At 45.1% G+C, this 18986-nt stretch overlaps 1 protein-coding gene across 2 annotated transcripts in view; it reads right to left on the bottom strand.

Annotated features, from left to right (window-relative positions):
* Nucleotides 1-353: 353 nt before the first annotated feature.
* The window catches only part of fer1l6 (fer-1 like family member 6), a 65587-nt gene continuing 46954 nt past the window's right edge, over nt 354-18986 (bottom strand). The window contains exons 28-46 of one of the 2 annotated variants that reach the window (XR_013902292.1): nt 15990-16215; nt 15288-15436; nt 15076-15198; nt 14934-14976; nt 8775-8819; nt 8184-8275; nt 7917-8045; nt 7684-7824; nt 5518-5645; nt 5273-5443; nt 4883-5037; nt 4348-4490; nt 4144-4232; nt 3960-4058; nt 3532-3652; nt 3304-3424; nt 1967-2014; nt 1772-1872; nt 354-829 (exon numbers count right to left, since the gene is read on the bottom strand). Coding sequence is in view for 1 of the 2 variants with exons in the window: in XM_026144799.2 (XP_026000584.2) it covers nt 649-829; nt 1772-1872; nt 1967-2124; nt 3304-3424; nt 3532-3652; nt 3960-4058; nt 4144-4232; nt 4348-4490; nt 4883-5037; nt 5273-5443; nt 5518-5645; nt 7684-7824; nt 7917-8045; nt 8184-8275; nt 8775-8819; nt 14934-14976; nt 15076-15198; nt 15288-15436; nt 15990-16215 (2415 nt within the window). In the remaining variant the exon portion in view is untranslated. Of the gene's footprint in view, nt 830-1771; nt 1873-1966; nt 2125-3303; nt 3425-3531; nt 3653-3959; nt 4059-4143; nt 4233-4347; nt 4491-4882; nt 5038-5272; nt 5444-5517; nt 5646-7683; nt 7825-7916; nt 8046-8183; nt 8276-8774; nt 8820-14933; nt 14977-15075; nt 15199-15287; nt 15437-15989; nt 16216-18986 lie in introns of both variants that reach the window. The other variant, XM_026144799.2, reaches the window with a different exon arrangement.

Genomic DNA, 18986 nt, shown 5'->3' with positions numbered 1-18986 from the left:
GTGAAAATATGTCTTCTAATGATACGGCCTAGGTTAAGCATATATAACTTAAACAGAATTGGTCCTTGTACAGAACCCTGTGGAGTCTGTATAGGATTCCCTATTTATATGGACAAACTGGAGTCTGTTAGATATGATTCAAACCACCGCAGCACAGTATTTTAATTCCCAAAGCATGCTCTTATCACTGTAATAATATATCATGGTCAACAGTATTGAAGCTTTAGTTAATGGTAGGACTTCAAAGACATGTAAAGTAATTACAGAAGTAATTACTGTAAGTAATAATGTGTTTGTACTCGGTCTTTGCTGAATGACGTGTGCCTGATAAATGAAGGTATGAAATCCAGACGTGTTATTGACTCACATTTATTTATTCTGGTTAAACAGATTTTGTTTTCCATTTTCATCATCTTAAAATGTTAATATGTTAACTTTCACTGGTTAGTAACATTTGGAAAACATTTATTCAGACACAGAACGAATTAAAAGCAAATGGCCAGCCTTCATTCTTATTCCCGTTGATGTAAATGACTGTTTTAAAAAGTGAGACCAAACATCTACACAACTTCAATATTCAAAAAATGGAGACTTTGATCATTTGGAAAAGCTGTAGAGCTGCAGCATACACACACATAGTTTATCCGTTTAGCCGCTGATAATCTTGTTGGAGATGGCTCCGGGTAGTGTGTAGAAGAGCAGGGCAAGGAACAGCGCTGTGATCAGCAGAATGATGCCGATGATGATGTACTTCTTGTAGCTTCGCCACACCAAGTGAAAGAAACATTTGAAAGGGTTAACGAACCACGAGAAGGAGGTGTCTGGACGACTGCGGGAAAGAGGAGAAAAGCAAATGAAGTGGTTTAGTTCATTACAGATTCTTACAGGCTGAGATGATTACGATGCTTTAGCAACCCTGAATGGGTCACCTGAGAAAGTGTCTAATGTTACGACATTAAAAACGTGATTCCAGAAATCATAACGGCGTCCTGGTGCATCCAGATGATGTGCATTATAAACTGACGGCATTTTCATATTAAATACTAAGGTTAAATGGAACAGCTCAAGTGGGAGAGGGATTTTATTCTGGCACATTAAACCAGTGAATCTCCTGTGTCTGAAAATTAAAGCATATGAGTAATAAGACTAAAACTTTGAATGGAGCAGCTCTCATTTATAGAAACCAAACTGTGAACCCCTGAACACATGACTTCATTTGGACCAGAAACCTCTCTGCAGCTTCTCTCCCACCATAACAGCCTCACAGACATCGTGTCTGCTCCCAGACAATAAAAAAACCAAACAAACCCGAGCAAAAATTACTAAAAAGATAAATGACTCGAGCATCAAAAAGTATAGAATAGAAAAGAATAGAATACATAAGAGAAAGTAATATGATATCCTCAACTGCACCAAAAAGTAAATGAGTAAAATGTGGATCTAGTGTTGTGCAGTCTCTGGTCTGGGAGCGTCTGGCCGTGTGTTATTGTTCTCTTGTAAATGAGATTACACCTGGATTGATCTTTGGGAACAGGCCGTTTATTCTCTCTATATCTATGTGTGCATTGATGCACACATAGATATAGCTCCAGGTTGGGGGGTTGACTCTGTATCCAGTAAGGACCCCCAGGCTACCCAAATATTGTTATTGAAAATGTGTAAATATACCTCAGATTTACAGAAATGTCCCTGTATTCCTTTGACGCATTTTTCGTACATAAATTAGATTGTATTCTGACAGATAAACAGAGCCTTGTGTGGTTATGGTTACTTTGGTTTTGGTAGTGGCTCTGGCTCCTTGCGGGCACGGCCAACAGGATTTTTCTCCGACTCCTCAGCTGTCACAAGATGGAACTCTGCTTCCACTTTCCCCTGGAGGAAGATCGATTGTTTGATGATCTGTATTTGCCTGACTTTATTTTTACATTTGTTTATACACTGCATGTGTGTGTTACTGTGTACTTACGGTCAACTCTCCTGACTTGGTGAAGGGCCACCAGCCTCGTGCTCTCTTCTGCTGAAAGATGGAGATTCTCTCAGTCCCATCTGTCAGCATGTCCGCCTTACACAACTTGGCTGTTTTAGCTCCCCGAGTAAATCCATGGAGGTCTAATTCTAGTGTGCCTGCAGACACACAGTCAGTCAGGTGCACTGCCGTGTTTTATGCAGCCAACACCAGAATCTCTGAATCTCTTTTGTCAAGTTGTTTTTGCCTTCATTCAAGTCATGCACATTTTATCTCCATTATTCATCCTGACTCTCCAGTGCGACTTCTAATACTTTTTGCCATTAAAGATTGTCTTAGAAGGTTTGTCATGTCTTCATGTTTCTTCTGCTTTCAGTGCTTTAAACATTTAGCACCATCTTCAGGTTTTGGGGGTAATTGTTAATAGTTAGCAGGAGTAGTCTTCCTGAATTTCTGCTGTTTCCTGTCCTCCACAGGAATGATTCAAGCATGCTCCTTATACGTTCAAATTGGCAATATGTCCCTGTATTTAATGCCATTATAGCAGCATTTCCCTGAACACAATGCAGTAACACTTTCTATTCTTCAGTGATTGTGAACTAAAGGTGCATCGGGGCACATCACTGTGAAAGAACAGCTCTGCAGCAGAGACATTGAGCTGTTAGCCGTTAAAATGTGTCCGTACTACCTGCCCCGGGAATTCTCGCATGTTATCGCGATAACAGCGTAGCCCCCCCTCAGCCAATGCGGATGCAGCCTCTTACTCCGCTCTGTGGTCAGCAGACTGCAAACGCAATCTCTGAGAGCCCTTTTTGAACATCTGGGGACTATATTGCATCACTGGACTCAACACTGCCCACCTTCACCCAGTATGTGACATGGCCCACCAGAGACAATAAAACATTGGACTTACTGTATGCCAACGCAAAAGAGGCATACAGTTTATCACTTCTGCCACCCCTGGAAAGATCTGATCACAACCTGGTGCACAGGGAGCCACCAGCCACCCGCACAGTGCAGAGATAGTCGGAGGAGAGCGAGGAGGCTCTAGAAGATTGTTTTGAGTCTACTGTGTGGGAGGTGCTTTGTGACGACCACAGGGAGACTCGCAACTTTCAGCCTTTTCGCGGCCTTGAACCTTACTGCAGGCTCTTTCTTGTCTTCTTCTCTCCTATCTGTCCAATAACCAGTCCGTTTAGCATAGTGAAGTCAAACTCTGGACCTTTTTTGTGACGCAACAGTGCTAACCACTGTATCACCTTAGTATTTTATGTTCATCAGTGAAATGTGTGTGTATAATTGCCTCTCCGTGTGAATAGGCACTTATGCATACCCACCTAGAAAGTCGTCAGAGGAGAGTGTCTCAAAGTCCCAGACCTGCAGAATGAGGATAGCAGGAATCTTCTGCTCTGTTTTATCTAGAGAGAAAATACTCTCTCTCTTCCTCACCACCACTACCTGTCAGAGGTAAAGTTGGTAACGATGTGATTCTGTAGCAGCTATTTTATCTACATCAGGCTTGGAGCCGGAGCTCCTAGGACCAAAGATCACACAAATATGAGTACCTTTTCAGCAGGCAGGTAGCTGAAGGGGAACACGAAGCGCCAGTTGAAGTTTCCTTCTCCAGTCAGAGAGTTGTAATGCACATCAGTTTCTTGTCGGTCATCTTCTAAACCTTTCAGCCAGCTACAACGGTAGATTTGGTAAGGTGAGAGATTTTCTAGCAGTGCTTTTTATATAAAGGTTTAGCTAGCTAGTTTAGCTTTTTGGGCTGCAAGGCGCTAACGTGTTGACACCGTGCAGCCCTCACACGATCCACGTTAACTCGCTAACAGAGATATATTCAGTACATTCAATGTGCTGTTCAATAAGGAATCAGACAAGCTTACACAACAGACAGCAAACGTCACTTTAGTTTTGGAATTATTATTTCCAAAGCTAAAAAAAATATTTATATTGCCAAAAAATACCAGGAACAAATAGATTTTTTTACCCCTTGATGTAAATATCACTGAACTGTTGACCAGTGAGGAAGTGGCTGTCCTCCAAAATGACGTCCTCTGTGTTCCAGATGATAATACGCAGCTCATATCTGCACAAACACATCTGAGTTTGAATGACCGCATGCCAAAACAACGTTGACAGACATTGTTTTATTACGTTTTGGTAAGTCTCACCCTTTTGGTTTTCGAGGTGAAATGTCCACTGGAGGTCCTGGATGTGGCAGGTCCATTGGAAACATGTCTACCCACATCTGGACCTGACCCTACATGTACATGCACACAGATGTAGGCAGTTGACCCAGAAAACCCAAAAAGCTTAAAGGTTGTAAATGCATGAATAACGATTATTTTTTACCAGAATACTAAACTCAAACATACCTGGTCCATTCCAGGCCGGGCCTTATTAAACAGAGTTCTGGTCTCAATGTGCTCTGGTACCAGTGTGCATCCTACACCTGGGATCTCAGCCCAGCGGTGTAGGATCTTCAGTGACAAGTGTTCATAGGACTCCACTGGCTCGTCTGAGGGATACACACGACAATGACAAATCAGACTCCTATATACATGTTCTAGCTCCAGCATATTTTCTTGATCTATACTATCTTTCCCCACAGTGTTGGATCATAGGGATCGAGTGATTGTTGGTGTTCTCTCTAAAACTGAAATGACATCTCCAGCTACTGATGGGGATATTTATTACTTATGCAACTGTTCTCACATTGTGTTGTACTTACATTTTATATAGCGCTTTTCCTACTCATACTGACAGACAAGTGCTTTAGACTACAAAGATGGAATTGCACCTGATTAAAAGGTATCACGTGGACTCATGCAGTAAATGTCTGAATACTGTTTCTAAATGTTAAGTTAAAAAAAATAATCATGCAGCTGATCTAGAATGCCCTATATCTACCTTCATGCATGAAGAGCGTTTTGCCAGTGAAAACCTTCTCTGACACAATGATGCGTCCTGGACTGAAGTGAGGACTGTCCAAACCGCTCTCTCTGCACATCTTTGCCAACAGCTCTGATGGCTTCAAACAGTCTCTCCAGGCATTGTAACCCTCACTGACAGACAACAAGGAAGGAACAGGAAACGCTTCAGTGCGAGGGATTCATAGAATGCAGAGTTGTAGATGGATATAAATGCCTGGAATTTCTACTCCTTTAGTTGAATTTGGTAGTTTAATGTAATAGAAAAAAAGTAATGTAACTATGAGGTAGGATAGTAATTTATTGAAGTGACCAAATGGAATAAATAACTCGGACTTTGATCTGAAAGAGTTCAAACGTCCAGGCTTACAGACTATACTCAGCAGGGAGTCCACAGGTGCCTCTGTGTTTGCTGTAATATCGGTTCTCAAGGTCAATGCGGGTCTCTCCAATCAGATCGTCCCCTCCCACCAGGTCGTGGTCATAGATGAACACTGACAGCAGAGACTCCTGAGGAAGTGTTGCCTGCATCTCAAAAGATCTGGAAGAAGGAGAATAGAAGAAGTCATATTTAAAATGTGAGACAATTCCTGAGAAGCTTTACCAGTTATTTACCTTCCAAAAACAGGGTTTAGCTGTTTGGGAATGTAGTTGTCTCTGTCTTTGATTTCATTTTTGCCAAGTCGTAGAACAATGTAAGGGTCCGCCTTCCCATCCGGGTCAGCTGGGTGCAGGTTAGAGGCCTGGAAAGAGAAGGGGTATCATAAAAGAACTCACAAACAAGGACTAAAACTAGTACTTTTAACGGCACTATTTGTAAATTATTCTGTTTACTTTTTTTTAAAACCTTCCATTATAAAATATGCTATAGTTCAAGATGTCTACTGCTTAATGTTATTATTTCAGCTGCTCCTTTTAGAGGTCACCAAAGCGTGATCAACAGGCAAGTGTAAGAGATGTTCATGCACAGGAAGGGGAGAGTACAGTCCTCCTTTAGGTAACAAGGGACTGGGAATCAGGGATTGATCTTTTGTCTGAGTGTAAATCTTGAGGAAGACTGTGCGAGACATCCTCTCGCCCTCGCTGTGGTGTTCACAGTCGGGCTTTTGTGGTTGTCAAGTGTTGCAGTGCTTGTTTGGGCTGTAAGGACAGCCTATATTAAAGTACTGGTTGCTTACGAAAAGCTCCGTTTGAAATGTAATTAAGTGCTTTGCTACAGCTTTTAATGAGCTTGGTGCTGAATGTTATTTGGCCTCTGAATATGAGACCAGATGGGTTTAACAAATGTGGTGACCGTTTTAACGAAGGTACTTTTGTGAGCCCCAGGGTGGCTGTGGCTACAATGTAGCTTGCCATCACCAGTGTGTGAATGTGTGTGTGAATGGGTGGATGACTGGATATGTAAAGCACTTTGGGGTCCTTAGGGACTAGAAAAGCGCTATATAAATACAGGCCATTTACCATTTACCATTTAATACCAGTTTCCATCACAGAGTGGTGCAGCTAGTCAATGAGCCTAAAGGAATAGAGGTCCTAATGTGATTGGTCACTTTCAAAACAGTGACACCACAGGCTCTGTGATGGACGGGTTCAGTGTTAAATGGAGTTAGGCTGCAGGAGTAACATAGGCGCTGTTTTAAACTGCATTTGTTTGAAAAATGAAGCTTTGAGAACAGAGCTGATGTGAGAGCCTGAATCTCTGGCATCACTCGCACAGCAGGCTCTCACATGTGTGATGGCTTCCTTGAAAACTCAGGCTGCTGAGTTCTCCAGGAAGTTAAATTTAATTGTGTGGCAATCAGAGATGGGCAGTCTGATTACTTTTCTCAGGTAATGTTCACTCTGTGTGGGAAGAAAACTTCCTTCTACAGAGAAAAATTAAACTTCAAATCTGAGCGAGCAGCGAGCACGCTGCCACGGGAATGTGACATTCACAGAGAAACCCCCGGACCCCCCCACTGACATGACCGCTGTTGGCAAGCCTCCACCCACCCCAATAGACAATAGATTTAAGAGCTGCTGAATGTTTGAATTGGTTTATTTTTGCTGTGTTTTACTTGCATCTATTTGAAAGAGTGTAAACACAAAAAATTATTTTTTGGAATATGCAGAAAATAGGTTTAAATGTTAGAGAATTTCTTCAAGTCAAAGACTGTTGCATATAAATACATTTTTGCTTGATGCAATGTGCATAAAGGTAAAAGATTAAAACTCATGAAACAATTTTTAAAAGGAGACTTTTTCATTGGATTACATTGCAAACGATGGATTATGCAGAAAAATAGAATTGGGCTGAAAGGTCTGTTGCTTTATTACGTATTCGGGTTGTGTATCATGTTTTTTAAAAGTAACTAAGTAACTAATTACTTTTGAAAATGAGTTATCAGTAAAGTAATGGGAATACCTTTTGGAGAAGTAATTAGTAAGTAATTACTATTTCTAAGTAACTTGACCAATACTAATAATAATTTGCTTGTCATTATGTTTTTTCTTGCATGCGACTTTTGACATAGTTAAGTCTGCAGAAGCACTTTGAGAGCGAAGGCAGACGTGTAACTACACATCCAGGAAGTGCTTTCAATCAGGTCCACACAGGAAGGAGCTAGACCAGTTTAAACCTCTAACGTTGGTGTTAGGCGATGTACTAACTGCTGTATCACGTCAGCCTCACTAAACGCTGCTCTTTTTGTTTCTCAGTACAATGGAAAACTATTCTACAACTTTCAAGTAAAACATTCCAAAGAGAACTCAGCAGAAAATTCCCATGTGAGCAGGACTCACACAGACAATGTAAACCCGTATGAGAACTTGGACTGAGCTGTTGGGAGGGATTCCTCTGTTGACTCTAAAGCTCCCAGCGTCTATTGCTTCATGCCAGTCCTCCTCCTCCTCCTCAGCGAGCTTATAGAGGCAGAATCGACCCTAAGAGACAGCATGAAGATTTATGTGTAGATATGCTAGTTGTTGAGCAGTACCAAAGTAGTACCCGCAAAGAACATTACTTAGTATCTCACCTTAAATTTTCCAACAAACCTCTCCTCATTTGATCCCTCTTCCTCACTGGCTTTCCCTCGGAACAACTCGTATGTTTTCACCCAGTCATCAAAGGACCCAAACTCTGACTCCAACTCCTTGTTGTACAGCTGCAGAGCCAAGATCAGACTCACTCAAGCTTTTCTTTCTAGCATATGGTACCCCTTTTATTCTTTGGTTGGACAGTAAAAGCATAACAGGGCCCAGTAAACCTGTACAAGAATTGTATCATCTCTGAAAAAAATTACCTTGAGTGTAGCTAATTTGGTATGAGGGCTGATGCTCGTTCCCTTTACTTTCTGTTGCCTCTTCTTCTTATCTCCATCGGACTGGCTGCTGACTGATGAAATAGACAAGGGTTATTTTCAAATGTGAAAACTAAAGGCCCAAACACAGCAGAAATCATATTGAAAATGTGACTACAGTATTTAACAGCAGGTAACAAAGTGAGCCACCGAGCTTAGTTAAGAAGTGCCATGCCCTGAGCTCAGAACTGTCCTATTCACCAGAAGCAACAGTTCAAAAGTTGTCTGTTATTTAACGACATTTGCAGTCATTCTCTTGCAGGGTTTTTCAGAAGAACTTGTCAAATCTTTCAAATGCTGCCATCTTAAATATCCAGTCATACCAATCAGATCATGCAGTGAGAGGACCACATCCAGTAACATCATAAACTAGCCAAAACACAGCTGCTAAAACCTGTCTGCAGGATCGTAGCACCAAAACCAGACAGTTCCCAGAACCTCAACTCCCAGAAAGTAAAAATGACCCTCAATGACACGGCGTTGTATCTTTTTTCAAATCTTTTTGTCTCTTTTTTTGCAGATCTTAATCCTTACCCAAAGATTCTATTCCATCGCTGAGCAAGCTGTGGTACAACAAAGCTGCAATGCACAACAGTGTGTGTGGGTCAGTGGGGAGAAAAGGGGTGATTATTTCTAAAACCAGTGCGTACCAATTGATATTTCCCAATTTCATGATTTTTAGGTTATCGCAGAAAACAATACTTTGACACCAAGTCTTTGACACATTATCATTTATTTGTCTCTTTTTATGTTATTATAAAGTATCACAAATTTAGCTAATGCTGATACAAAGATAAGCTTCTGCCCCTGAAGCACAGGCAGTTTATGGGGCCAACCGTGTTACACTTTTGGAGCCAGAGTCTGTCCACTAGTGACTTGAGGTGGAGTTGCTGTGTTGAACTCCCACCCAGCGGACGTAACTGCAAACACAACCCCTGCCCCTGCCTGGCTGCTCCAGTTTTAATGATTTCTGCTATTGGTTTTATCGCAACTATTTTTAAAAAGGCACACAGCTTAAAATCAGTCAAAATCAGTGTCAGCAGCTTAGCTGCAGTTCACACGTTTCATTGTTTTTAATATTTTGTTTCACTTCAGCTCTTAGTATGGTATAACTTCGCTCTCTTCATGATGGTTGGCTCACGGACCAACAACATTAGGAACAAGAGCGGCCCACAGACCGACTGTAGCACATACTGCTTCAAGATGGTAGTGGACACCGAGTTGGGAAGAAAGAGGAGAAAAGAAACCTGTCAGATCACCATCCAGTTTGTCAACAATACAGGGGTGAAGATTTGGAAGTGTTAGGAATCCTGACTTTGGTCTTTGGAAGATCTTACCATGGCAGATAAACAAGCCAGAGAAGCTCTGTGGTCTCAGATGCAGGAAGCAACAAAGATGAAGACGAAGGTGCACTTTTGCATTATACATGGTTCATTAACAGTCAACAGATCTCAGTGATTCTATGAGTTTAATTTGTTTAACCTCAAATTAAAAAAATAAAAATAAATTCAGGACATTAAAAAACTACTATTTAATGCCCTAAATGAAAGTATAGAAAACATTAATTTGATGTCAACCATGAAACAAGGTATCATGACTCTGTTACCTAAACCTGGTAAAGACAAGAGCCTAACCCTCCTCTCTGAGGTTGATTTGAGAAGATGTAAGTTATTACTGGGAGATATCATGTCAAAATGCTCTCTAACTGCTGAGCGTTTGGTCTTGGCATGATGGAGGCACAGATGGTGGAGCAGGTGCAGGGAGCTGGAGAAACTGCTGGACTAGGCATCACGTCGAACAGAAGTGTTGGCAAACCTCACGTGGTCTGGTTCCTCGCCTGCACAGCTGCTGGGTTTTTCCCCTCTCCTGTCCGGAAATGTGTCAGAATTGTTGTCTGAAGGTCAAAAAATGCCCAACAGATTTACTTTCCCAAGTGGACCATTTGCTATAATGGTCTACTTGTAAAATGGCGCCGGTGAGGTCGGCTGCCGTGCTGGATGCTCTGCCCTAACTTCTCCACTTTTTGCAGTTTTTCGTCACTTTTTGCTATATCTGCGATAATCTTGCATGGGCATCATGCAAAACACACAAATCCACTACAGTAGAGACATTCTGGTTTCTATTGGTCTGCAATACGCGAACATTTCACCATGTTTAACTCCGGACCCAAACTGGCCAAAGGAGATCCTGAGAGAGAACAAAGGACGCGGCCCTAAGCGACGGCCTTGAGGTAAAAGAGCCGGCATCAGGAACAGGCTACGGGCTCGCGCACACCGCGCACCCATGCCCAGTATCCTGCTAGCCAATGTTCAATCCATCGAGAACAAGCTTGATGACCTCAAAGCCAGAATCAAGTTCCTGTCATGGATCGCTGTGTGGCAGGCAGGAGGAGGACCCAAAATGCAAAACTCACAGACACGGGGATGAACTCAAAAATTACAGCTTTAATGCTGGAGAGGCAGAACGTAGGAAATACGAAACTAAACTGGGAAAACTAAATACAAAGCTCGCCAAGAAACACAGGGAGGAACACACACAACATGAGGGAGAACGTGACTCCGAACAGAGGGAGACGCAGACAGAAATACACAGAGGGTTAACGAGGAAAGTGGGAACACATGGGGAACACACGGGGAACACAGCTGACACAGATAACCATAACGAGACAGGGCGGGGTGAACATAACACTGACGGGAGACAGGCAGAGTCAAACAGGAAGTACAGAGGTTCAAACAGGAGGAGAGAGAGCACGGGGAAAAACACAGACATAACGGGCTGAGGAAGACATGGAATAAAACACGAGGGCTCACAGTTACACAGGGGCACACAGGAGGTAACCAAATAAGGAACATCTTAACAGAAGAACCTAGGAACCAAGGCATGACTAGGGGATGAAATACAAAACATACAAAAACCGAGAATACCGGGCCCACATGGCCCGGGTCCATGACAGTTCCAGAGAGACATTCGGGACTGCAACCTCCTCTGCTTCACCGAGACTTGGCTGAACCCAGCGATACCAGACCACGCCGTGCAGCCGACGGGGTTCTTTTCAGTTTACCGCATGGACAGGACAATGGAGTCGGGGAAGAAAAGAGGTGGTGGAGTGTGTTTGATGGTGAACAACAGATGGTGCGACAGCACAAACATCTCCCCACTCACACGCTCTTGCTCGCCCAATCTGGAGCTTTTGATCGTTAAGTGTCGCCCTTTCTATCTCCCTCGGGAATTCACTGCGGTCATTGCTCGGACTCGGACACTGCCTTATGTGAGCTACATGAGGCTCTCACACATCAACAAACACTTCACCGAGATGCCGCACTCATTGTTGTGGGAGATTTTAACAGAGTGAATCTCAAACGGACATTTCACAACCTTCACCAGCACATCAACTGCCCCACCCGGGGCACGAGGACATTAGACCACTGCTACACCCCGTTCAAGAACTGTTACAAGGCTCAGCCCCTGCCGGCATTTGGAAATAGGACCATTCCGCCATCTTCCTCATACCTGCTTACAAACAAAGGCTAAAGCAGCAACCACCAATCAGGAGGGAGGTCGCTCGCTGGACGGACCAATCGGTGGCCGCGCTGCAGGACGCACTGGATGACGCAGACTGGGACATGTTTCGGCGCAGCTCTGATGACATCAACATGTTTACGGAAGCGGTTGTGGGATTTATCGGGAAACTAGCGGACGACACAGCAGAAAGAACTATCATCCGAACGTTTCCCAACCAGAAGCCGTGGGTGGATAAAAACATCCGCGACGCTCTGAGATCACGCACCGCTGCCTGCAATGAAGGGCTCGTCTCCGGTAATATGGACCTATACAAGGCTGCGTCCTACAAGGTGCGCAGCGCGGTCCGAAAGGCAAAGCGGAGCTACGGGGAAAAACTAGAGTCACAGCTACGACAGTGCGACTCTAGGAGCCCGTGGAAAGGACTGCGGACTATAACGGACTATAAACGACCAGCTTCTTCAATGATGAATGCCGATGCTTCACTGGCTGATGAGCTGAACACGTTTTATGCTCGCTTCGACGCCGCAGCAATTAAAACAACAAACGGCTGCGCGCGCTCGGAGTGCACCAGTGAAGAAAATGCATTCGTCATCACAGAGCATGCCGTGAGGAACACCTTCAGGAGGGTGAACACCAGGAAGGCAGCAGGACCAGATGCAATCCCTGGCCGGGTCCTTAGAGCCTGCGCTGACCAGCTAGCACCGGTGTTCACGGAGATCTTCAACCTCTCCCTGGCCCAAGCTGTGGTTCCCACGTGCTTCAAACGGTCCATTATTTTCCTTGTTCCAAAGAAACAACAGCCCGCTTGCCACAATGACTACCGTCCAGTAGCACTGACTTCAATTGTGATGAAGTGTTTTGAAAGACTGATGAGAGATCACATCACTTCTTCACTTCCTCCCACCATCGACTCACTTCAGTTTGCTTACCGGACTAATCGTTCCACAGACGATGCCATATCTCACCTGCTCCACACATCCCTGAGTCACCTGGACACTGGCAGAGGGAATTATGTTAGGATGCTGTTCGTGGACTACAGTTCAGCATTCAACACAATAATTCCCTCTAAGCTTTTCACCAAGTTGACGGATCTAGGACTCAGCTCATCACTGTGTCAGTGGATCCTCAACTTCCTCACAGACAGACCCCAATCAGTGAGGGTGGGAAAACAAGTCTCCCCCTCCATCTCACTCAGCACTGGAGTGCCTCAGGGCTGTGTTTTAAGCCCCCTGCTGTACTCACTGTACACTTATGACTGTGTAGCCACATCCGACACCACCTCCATTGTCAAGTTTGCTGACGACACTGCTGTTGTGGGCCTGATCTCCGACAACATCGAGACGGCCTACCTGGAGGAGATTAGGAACCTGGAGACCTGGTGCCAGGAGAATAACCTCCTCCTAAACATCAGCAAGACTAAGGAGCTGATCGTGGACTTCACTACAAAGCAGGCGAGGAATTACAAACCCCTCATCATCAGTGGCACGCCAGTGGAGAGAGTGGACAGTTTCCGATACCTGGGTGTCCACATCACTCAGGACCTGTCATGGTCCTGCCACATCAACACCCTGGTTAAGAAAGCCCGTCAGCGTCTCTTCTTCCTCAGAAGACTTAGAGACTTCCATCTGCCACTGAAGGTGCTCAAGAACTTCTACTCCTGCACCATCGAGAGCGTCCTGACGGCAAACATCTGCACCTGGTTTGGGAACAGCACCAAGCAGGACAGACGAGATCTGCAAAGGGTGGTGCGCTCGGCAGAACGCATCATTCAATCAGAGCTCCCTGACCTGCTGTCCATCTACACCAAGCGGTGCAAGTCCAAAGCTAGGAAGATTATGATGGACCTCTCCCATCCCAACAATGGACTCTTCTCACTGTTGAGGTCTGGGAAGCGCTTCCGCTCCCTTAAGGCCAAAACAGAGAGAATGAGGAGGAGCTTCTTCCCCCAGGCTATTCGGGGCCTGAACCAGGTGTAGGACTGGACTCTCCCACACATCACCACACGCACCACCACCCATTTCCTATAATCCTATAATTCCTATAATTTATAATCCTTATCTTTATAATCTCTTCTGCTATTTGCACATTCTTTACTGTAAATTCCTAAGTTAATTTGTAAATTTTTGTAGTAAACTGTAAATTGTAAATATTGTAAAACTTTTCTTCTGTCATTTAATGGTCGGGCATTGTACAGCTACAAGCATTTCACCCCCATGTCATACTGTGTATGGTTGTGTGTGTGTGACAAATAAAATTTGAATTTGAATTTGAATTTGATAGTCATATTTTGTTAGAACTTTTAGGATTTTTGAGGCATTACAAATTTAAATTGAGATTAAACTGGAAACGGAGTAACCAGGCTACATAAAGAGTTCCACGACTCCACCTCAAGTCCCCACTGTGCAGACTCCAAAAATGCAACATGGTAGCACCTAGAAACTGAAAATGTTGGCTTCAATTTTGTGTTCTCATTTTTTATATATGGTCCAGACACTTAAGATGGTGGGTCAAAAATACTTTTTCTCACAATCAAATCACAAGAAGAATGACTGAGAGTGGTTAGAGGCTATTTTCTGCACATTATTCAGTTCACACAAGGCACATTTCTGAAATTGTTCCTCGTCTATTGTAGGGTAAAGATCCTACAACACTCCAGGGAAAACCTGAACACTCAGACGATCAACTATGAGCAAGTACTTAGCAACGATGGAGAAACTCCTTTTCAACAGGAAGGAAGCACTGATAGAACTTTGGGAGGGGCAGCTCTGTTCTGCGACCGGTTGGGATGAGGGGAAAGAGAAGACAGCAGAGGGAGGCAGGACAAAAGGCACACTATGGGAGAGAGACAGTTTAATAATTACTAATATCGATGTAAACGTCCAGAAGTTGTCTGTAAACATGTGCAAAGTGAAAAGAGTGATCAGACCCCAACTATAAGCTTTTTATGCAAAATCTGGATACCATTATCCTGAATCCAAACTGGGAGAGAGGAGAGGTATCTTATAAGATTGAGTTTTTACCCAATTTGATAATTTCAGATTTTTCAATTTTCCCAAATTTTGTAAACTGTGTCACTCACACCTTGCAAAATAGGGAGCCGGTCCTCTAATACTGACCCTTGACCCTGAACAAAACACAAGCAGCTGCTCAAAAAGCACTGATCATATGTACCTTTGGAGACCTCAGAAAATGGAGAGTTGTCCCGTCGTTTGATCTGGAACATAATCAGGGAAGCATATGTTCACATCACATTTTAAAATTACTTAAATAATTGTTTGATCTTTTTAGACAACAGCCCAGCAATCTTAGACACCTCTCTCTCTACTGAGGCGTAGTATTTGGACCACCAGTCGATGACACTCTCAGCTGATTCATCTGCGATAGTCCGCTTCCTGCGTTTGGTGGAACGACTACGGGTGGACTTTGTCTTGCTCTCCTGGATTTAAAACATGTATACATATTTGAAAAATGTATAGAGAGCAGTTTATGTGACTGACAGAAACATTTTTTATTGTGTGAACTAACTATCATCTTCTTCTTCCTGGCTTCTTGCTTAGGAATGGGTGGAGCAGGTGGTGGAGCGGGTGGTAGGGGTTCATCCTCTACAGTGATCCGGAAATCTTGGTTAGCCACTGCTACAGCCGAACTAGTCTCTGGAGAATCCTGTGACCGTCCTGGTGGACAAGAGGCAGCTTTTAGGATGCTGTCATGTGAACCTACTATTGGAAATATCCTCAAAAGAAAATCTTTGTGGAAGGAGGGAATCGGACAAACGGCACATGGACACATCAGGTAATTCAGTCTGTCTAGGTTGACCAAAAAGGGTATTTCTATTACGTGAACCACAGTCTAATTGTCCTTTAATTAAATATGAATTAAGTAATTATTCATTAAGCAAGTTGTTAATCTAGCACAATGCGTGCTTTGTACAAGAATGGTCAGTTCTACAGGAAAATGTAGTGGCTGCTTTTGACCCTCTACAGCCATCAGTGGAAATAATTGCATTGTTGTTGTTGTTGTTTTTACCTCTTTATAGTCATTTTGTGGTTCATTTGTATTCTTTATGTACTTTTGTGTCAGGTGATCTTTTCCAAAGTCTCAGCAAAATACCATCCTCTGCAAGACTGCCACTGTTCTCCATAATGCATATGGATCATAACTAGTTGAATTAATATGCATGTCATAACCAATAATTATGTAATGAACAAATACACACACTAGCATTACCCTCAGCACTGTGTGGCTCTACTGTCATGGCAGGTCCAGGGGTGCTGATGTCTTTGGGTGGTTTGTGTGTCTGTATGGGTGCAGGAAGGGCTGGAAGTGGAATCGGTTTGAAAGCTTTGAGGTTGTTGATGATGTGGTTCCCAACAAGCGTACTGCGACCAAAAGCACGCCAGTCAACAACCGTGATACTGAGCGGAGGATGGAGATGTTCATTTTCTGGTAACTCCTACAGAACAGTAACAGAGTGCAGGTTTTTAAGTTGTACACAGTTACACGGTTGTGTTTTTCACAAATTCAGTCAATGCAGAAATAGGTCAGTATTTCCTCATCATAGCTGATTCAATTTACAGACCACCAAGTCACACCACCTGTCACCTCAAGACACTTTATATTGGTAAATACCCTTCAACAATAGAGAGAAAACCCAACAGTCCTGTCGTGCTCTCTGGCTCCAGGTTTTGAGATTTGAGGTTTCTTCTGTATTTTAGACCATTGTGGTTCTTTACTATGTGCTGTTGAAATTTAACCTTGTGTTTATGTGCTTGCTCATAGGGAGTCATTTGTTGGGGTTTTCACTCTATTGTGTAGTTTCTTTCCTTACAATAAAAGTGCCTTGATGGGATTATTGTTATATACATAACATAAATAAAACTGAATTGAATTCCTTGTATTTGTGCCTTTAACTTTAATTTGCTGACGACTGAGAAAATTGTCAGGCGGTGGAAGGAATACTTCGAGGACCTCCTTAATCCCACTGACACGTCTTCCGAGGAGGAAGCAGAGTCTGGGGATGAGGGGAATGACCCGCCAATTTCCGGGGGCGAGGTCACTGAGCCAGTTAAACAACTCCTTGGTGGCAGAGCCCCTGGTGTTGATGAGGTCCGCCCCGAGTTCCTGAAGGCTCTGGACGTTGTAGGGCTGTCCTGGTTGACACGCCTCTGCAATGTTGCGTGGAGATCAGGGGCAGTACCTGTGGACTGGCAGACCGGGATGGTGGTCCCCATCTTTAAGAAGGGGGACCGGAGGGTGTGTTCCAACTACAGGGGGATCACACTGCTCAGCCTCCCTGGGAAAGTCTATGCCAGGGTGCTGGAAAGGAGAGTTCGTCCGCTAGTCGAACCTCGGATACAGGAGGAACAATGCGGTTTTCGTCCTGGTCGTGGAACACTGGACCAGCTCTTTATCCTCTCGAGGATACTTGAGGGTGCATGGGAGTTTGCCCAACCAGTCTACATGTGTTTTGTGGACTTGGAGAAGGCATTCGACTGTGTCCCTCGGGGTGTCCTGTGGGAGGTGTTGTGGGAGTATGGGGTGTCTGGCCCATTGCTACGGGCCATTCGATCCCTATACAACTGTTGCAAGAGCTTGGTTCGCATTGCCGGCAATAAGTCGGACTCGTTCCCGGTGGGTGATGGGCTCCGCCAGGGCTGCCCTTTGTCTCCGGTTCTGTTCATAATTTTTATGGACAGGATTTCTAGGCGCAGCCAAGTGGCGGAGGGCTTTCGCTTTGGTGGCCTCAGAATCTCATCTCTGATTTTTGCAGATGATGTGGTTCTGTTGGCTTCATCGGGTGAGGGCCTCCAGCTCGCACTGGAACGGTTCGCAGCCGAGTGTGAAGCAGCGGGAATGAGGATCAGCACCTCCAAATCTGAGGCCATGGTTCTCAGCCGGAAAAGGGTGGAGTGCCCACTCCAGGTCAGGGATGAGTTCCTGCCCCAAGTGGAGGAGTTCAAGTATCTCGGGGTCTTGTTCGCGAGTGATGGGAGAAGGGAGATCGACAGACGGATTGGGGCTGCAGCTGCAGTAATGCGGACGCTGCACCGGTCCGTCGTGGTGAAGAGGGAGCTGAGTGTAAAAGCGAAGCTCTCAATTTACCGGGCCCCCTTTCCCTGGCGGGTCGCGGAGTATGGGAGTGCCTACTGGGGTCAGCGGGGGAGCTGGCCCCAGGGAGGGGTCACCTGCCCCTCCCTTCCTTCCCTCCCCATCTCCAGCTGCCTCCCTCCTCCCGCTCCACCACAACCACCCACACATGCAGGGCCTTGGAGTAGGGGTATGTCACCAGGGTGCAGAGGAGGCTACCCCCCCCCCCCCCCCCTGTCCCCTTCTGGCTGCCTCTGCCTCAATTTTATCCCACAACTTAGACATTCACATTACTCACACTCTCATTACAAATACATATAGGATCTTGGGGGTGGGCACGATACACGGAATCCAAATTACCATCAGGGTGTACACCTCACCCCTGGCGTCGTTGCCCACCTCTCAATTTTAAATACACGTAGACATTGAGGGCTAGCAGGAGGGACTATGCGCTCACCTGCTGCTCTCTGGCAGGTAGCTCCATGCCCTCCTGGGTTTTAAATGCACCTTAGAACACACATGCATCAACATTACAATGAGCGGGTGGAGGGAGGTTTGGAGTCTTCTCTCACCCCCATTCTCTGCGGCCTGCTGGAGCGGGGGGGCTAGGAGGAGGAGTTGGCCGTCCGACTGCGGTCTGGAGTGTGGGGCCTCCCTGCTGCTGCGGAGTCGGGGCGGTCTGCCTCTCCCCACCGCAGGGAAAAGGGTAACACCACCTGGGTCTGGGTGCAGTTCCCCCCTCCAGGGGCGGGGGCACCTAGACCCGGTTTGTAGAGTACGCTTGGGGAGTGTGATCGTGTGTACAGCGTCTCTTTATGTCTGTCTCCACGTTGGTTGAGTGTGGAGTAAGTGCATATGAGAGCATGAGGGTGGGAATGGATGTTTGTGTCTGTGTGTGCCTGTATGTCTGTGTCTATATGTCAGGTTGGGTGTCAGGCACCACCTCTCTGGGGACATCTCAGGCATACAGGCCTCTCGGCCTGGGGCTCGGTCACTCAGGCACGGCTGGCTGCCGGCGGAGCTCACGGGCGCGTCACTGCAACTCCTCCTGGCTTCTGCTCCACGGCTGCTGAGTGAGCCCTCATCTGGGACTCTCCTCAGCTCTTTCTGGGACAGTGGTGCGGCTGCCCCTCTGTT

Source organism: Astatotilapia calliptera, chromosome 16, assembly GCF_964374335.1.
Source record: "Astatotilapia calliptera chromosome 16, fAstCal68.1, whole genome shotgun sequence".
Classification (NCBI taxonomy): domain Eukaryota; kingdom Metazoa; phylum Chordata; class Actinopteri; order Cichliformes; family Cichlidae; genus Astatotilapia; species Astatotilapia calliptera.
The sequence above is the reverse complement of the archived record's forward strand: the minus strand, read 5'-3'. Positions and strand labels throughout refer to the sequence as shown.